General features: G+C 39.0%; 1 protein-coding gene across 1 annotated transcript in view; it reads left to right on the top strand.

Moving 5' to 3' along the window:
* LOC102301844 (GTPase IMAP family member 8) overlaps positions 1–3,310 on the top strand; it is a 5,449-nt gene extending 2,139 nt beyond the window's left edge. The window contains exon 2 of the mRNA XM_005952772.3: positions 529–3,310. Within this exon, the coding sequence (XP_005952834.1) occupies positions 529–2,747 (2,219 nt within the window). The 3' untranslated portion in view covers positions 2,748–3,310. The remainder of the gene's footprint in view (positions 1–528) is intronic.
* Positions 3,311–4,440: the final 1,130 nt, after the last annotated feature.

Raw genomic sequence — 4,440 nt, 5'->3', positions numbered from 1 at the left:
TTTGCCATAATCGAGCAGCCCTAGGAGTCACTACACCTAGTGCTCCGATTACCACTGGGTACCTCTTATCTGAACACTTCTTACTAAGAATGTGTGTTTTATAGATCATTGGGAATGTTTCTCAGAAGAAAAATAGGAGAGAATGACTAGGAGAGAGCCATTCCAATTTGGCTTATTTCCAAAGATGTAGCTGATTCTATTAAACCTCCTAAAATGAAATGATTTAAAGTTTATTTTAACATCTAAGGCCTAAAAGAAGAAGTGTAGCAATGCAGAAACCTGCACTTTCTCTGTCCACCACAGGGTCAAAGACTTTCTCTCAAAGTTTTCTCTTTATTTATTTGTTTATTTATTTATTTGTTTATTCAGTGACTTAAGCCCTGTCTGGGCTGCAAAACAAATGAGGGAAGCTAACAAATATTTGTTTTCAGATTTTCATCTGTAAAAATGTTCATTTTAGAGAAAGAAAATAGTAAAATGTGCCTTTTACACCAAAATCAGTAAAATGTTCATAATATTTTTCTGCAGAGCTAGAGGAGCCAGAACAACAAGAAGAACCAGATAAACCAGAGTACAGGATTGTGCTTCTTGGAAAAACTGGAGTTGGAAAGAACAAAATTGGAGATGCCATTTTAGGAAATAATAGAAATGGTTTTGAGTCAAGGTCATCTTTAGAGTTTCAGAAGAAAACACAAGAGTTCGGGGGTCAGATCCTGACTGTAGTTGTTACTCCAGATCTGTTTGAGAACAGACTGACTGACGTGGATGTGAGGAGGGAAATCCATAGATGCATCTGCTTTGCTGCTCCTGGTCCCCATGTGTTCCTGGTTGTGTTTCAAACTGGCAGCTTCACAGAAGAAGATAAAGAAATAGTGAGAAAAATTCAGCACATGTTTGGAGAAAAAGCAGCACGTTATATTATGGTCTTATTCACCTGTGGAGATGATCCAGAGGCAGCCAGTGTTACCATTGATGAATTTATTAGTAAAAATCCACCTCTGCGTAACTTCATCAGTCAGTGTGGAGGAAAACATCATGTGTTTAACAACAGAATGGAGGATCCCTCTCAGGTCAGAGAGTTACTGAAGGAGATCAACAACATGGTTCACAGAAATGAAGGAAGATACTACACCAGTGAGATGTTCAGACAGGCTGACTTCAGGATTGTGCTTGTCGGGAAAACTGGTGTTGGGAAAAGTGCAACAGGAAACACCATCTTAGGACAAAGAGTATTTATGTCTACACCAAATGCTTCCACAGCAACAGCAAAGTGTCAGATGGACACATGTCAGTTTGATGGTCAAATCCTGGCTGTAGTTGATACTCCAGGTCTGTTTGATACCAATAAGACTGAAGAGGAGGTCAAGATAGAGATCAGTAGGGCCATCCCCTTTGCTGCTCCTGGTCCTCATGTGTTCCTGGTTGTGATTCAGGCGAACAGATTCACAGAAGAAGAACAAAACACAATCAGGCAGATTCAGAATGTGTTTGGAAGAGATGCAGCACGGTACACTATGGCCCTGTTCACCTGTGGAGACAATCTGGAGCATGATGGAGTCGCAATAGAAACATTAATAAAAAATCCAGCTCTCAGTGACTTCATCCGTCAGTGTCATGGAGGATATCATGTTTTTAACAACAGAAGCAGAGACCCTGCTCAGGTCAGAGAGCTCCTGGAGAAGATTAACACCAGGGTTCAGAATAATGGAGGAAGTTGCTACACCAATGAGATGTTTGAAAAGGCAGAGAGAGCCTTTAAAAAAGTGGAACCAGACCTCAGGATTGTTCTTGTGGGAAAAACCAGAGCTGGGAAGAGTGCAGCAGGAAACACCATCTTAGAGGGAAATGTATTTAGATCAACATCATCTTCTTCCCCAGTGACATTAGAGTGTAAGAAGGAAACAGCTCCGTTCGACTTTCAAAAACTGGCTGTAGTTGATACTCCAGGCCTGTTTCACACCATGTTCACCTTAGACCAGTTCAACAAAGAGATCAATAGATGCATCTCATTGGCTGCTCCTGGTCCTCACGTGTTCCTGATTGTGGTCAATCCAGGAGAGTTTGAAGATAAAGAACAAGAAACAGTGAGAATCCTTCAGGATGTGTTTGGAGACAAAGCAGCTTGTTACACCATGGTGTTGTTCACCCATGTAGATGATCTGAAGGTCTCCATAAAGGAATGCATCATTGAAACTCCAGGTCTCAGTGAGTTCATCAATCAGTGTGGAGGAAAATATCATGTTTTTAACAACAGAATCAGAGATCCTGCTCAGGTCAGAGAGCTGCTGGAGAAGATCAACACCATGGTGAAGGAAAATGGAGGAAGGTACTACAGCAATCAGATGTTTAAGAAGGCAGGGAAAGTTATAAAGAAAGAGGTGGAACGACTAATAAAGAAAGAAAATATGACACCCAAAGAAGCAAGATACAAAGCAGAACGAAAAAACATGTTTAATCGAGACAGTAAGGTTGCTGTTCTTATAGGATCTGCTCTTGGACTGGGTGTTGGAGTTGGTGCTGGAATTGGTATTCCAGCTGTTTTCACAGCTGCTGCTGCTGGAGCTACAGTTGGACTTGTAGGAGGTCCAGTGGGAGCTGCAGTAGGAGCTACAGTTGGAATTGTAGGTGCTTCGGTGGGAGCTGTGACGGGAGGTTTATTAGGGTCTTCAGTGGGAGCTGGAGTGGGAGCTGGAGTTCATTTAATTCCTGCAGCTAAAATAAAAAACAAGGCTTGTGTCCTGCAGTGATATGCAGTGTTATTTGGCAGCAGCTCATTAAAATCAACATGAATATACAGACTGGAAATCAAATTTTAGAATTATTATCTTATTTGACTGTGCATTTATTGATTATTAAATGTATTTTGATCAAATATATTTGGTAATTTTACAGAAAAAGGAAATCAAAAATTAATAATTGATTATGTCATTACGAAGACATTATTAAACTGTGAAACAATCAGCTTTTAAGATGATCTAAAATCTGTTTTACAGTTGTTCAAGTCAGTAGAACAAGCATAATTTTTAATACTGATGAAAATTACTTTTCCGTGTTGTTAATCAGAATACTTTAGAATACTTACTCGCTATTAATACGAGAAAACAAGATAAAAGGAGGAGAATCAATCAAACAATTCAGAAAAAAGCATTTACTGTTATTTTTTTTTTTTATTAAAGTCTGACATTAAAGAACAGCAGAGATATTTGATTCATGTTTCCTCTGGGCTTTACCTTTGTTCTGATCTGTTAATAAATAAAAACACATCAAATGAAATGGTGTAAAAGCACTGTAATAAAAATATCTGAAAAATAAAAACTTTAAAAATGTTTCACTGGATACGATTTTGTTCTGCTAATCTACAAAATATCATCTGTAGATTTAAAACAGCCAGCTAATATTTTTTGTTCCTGTTCGATTAAAAAATGTGATCACAAATTTTTAAGCCGCCTATTAAAATACAATTTTTGGTTGGGGAACATACGCACAGCCTGGGAGGGGCACATATGGATGTGCAACAGCTAATGCAGTAAATTTCAGAGTGAAATTCCTACAGGTTTTGAGGGGTAAGGCAAAGATATATGTCAAATGTCATATTTGTAAATGTCAAATTACAGAGTTGCATGCTGCTACCACTCCAAATACTAACGTAAAACTCTAAACTGGATGTGAAAATGTTCCTGTGGTTTCCAGTTCCTCTACAGAAACTTCAGCAAAGAAGTAAAACAAAGTATGTGGTATAGAAGGGATGCTGACACACTAAAACGTTGTGTGTTTGTGGTGTCTGCTGCATCTTCCTGGCTTTTTCGGTTCTCAAACGTATCTCCTATCAGGTGCTTAGTCTGAGCAGAGTTCTTTTTTACCCTCCTTTTCCCTCATGTATTGTGCACTTTCATTATTTTTCTTACCATCATACGTCTCTCTGGTCTGTATGGTCGTAAGGGGTCCTATTTCACTGCATGTAACATGTAATTGTAACATTGCTAGTAGCAAATAATGGCCCAATCAATCAATCAGATTTTTCACTTCCCCATCCACATTTACACCGCCCAAGATATAGAGTAGAAAACTTCCGCCAGTCTGAGCTCCCCAGATCTTAATCCCAGTGAGAACTCGTGGTCAATCCTCAAGAGGCGGGTGGACAAACAAAAACCCCCACTAATTCTGACAAAGAAGTGATTATGACAGAATGGGTTGCTATCAGTCAGGATTTGGCACAGAAGCTGATTGAGAGCATGCCCAGTCGAATTGCAGAGGTGCTGAAAAAGAAGGGCCAACACAAATACTGACTCTTTGCATAAATGTCATGTAATTGTCGATAAAAGCCTTTGAACGTATGAAGTGCTTTTCATTATATTTCAGTACATCACAGAAACAACTGAAACAAAGATCTGAAAGCAGTCTAGCAGCAAACTTTGTGAAAACTAATATTTGTGTCATTCT

Source organism: Haplochromis burtoni, unplaced genomic scaffold (assembly GCF_018398535.1).
Source record: "Haplochromis burtoni strain Fernald_Lab_line unplaced genomic scaffold, NCSU_Asbu1 Contig_2189, whole genome shotgun sequence".
NCBI classification, from domain to species: Eukaryota; Metazoa; Chordata; class Actinopteri; order Cichliformes; family Cichlidae; genus Haplochromis; species Haplochromis burtoni.
This window is presented reverse-complemented; position numbering and strand designations above follow the sequence as displayed.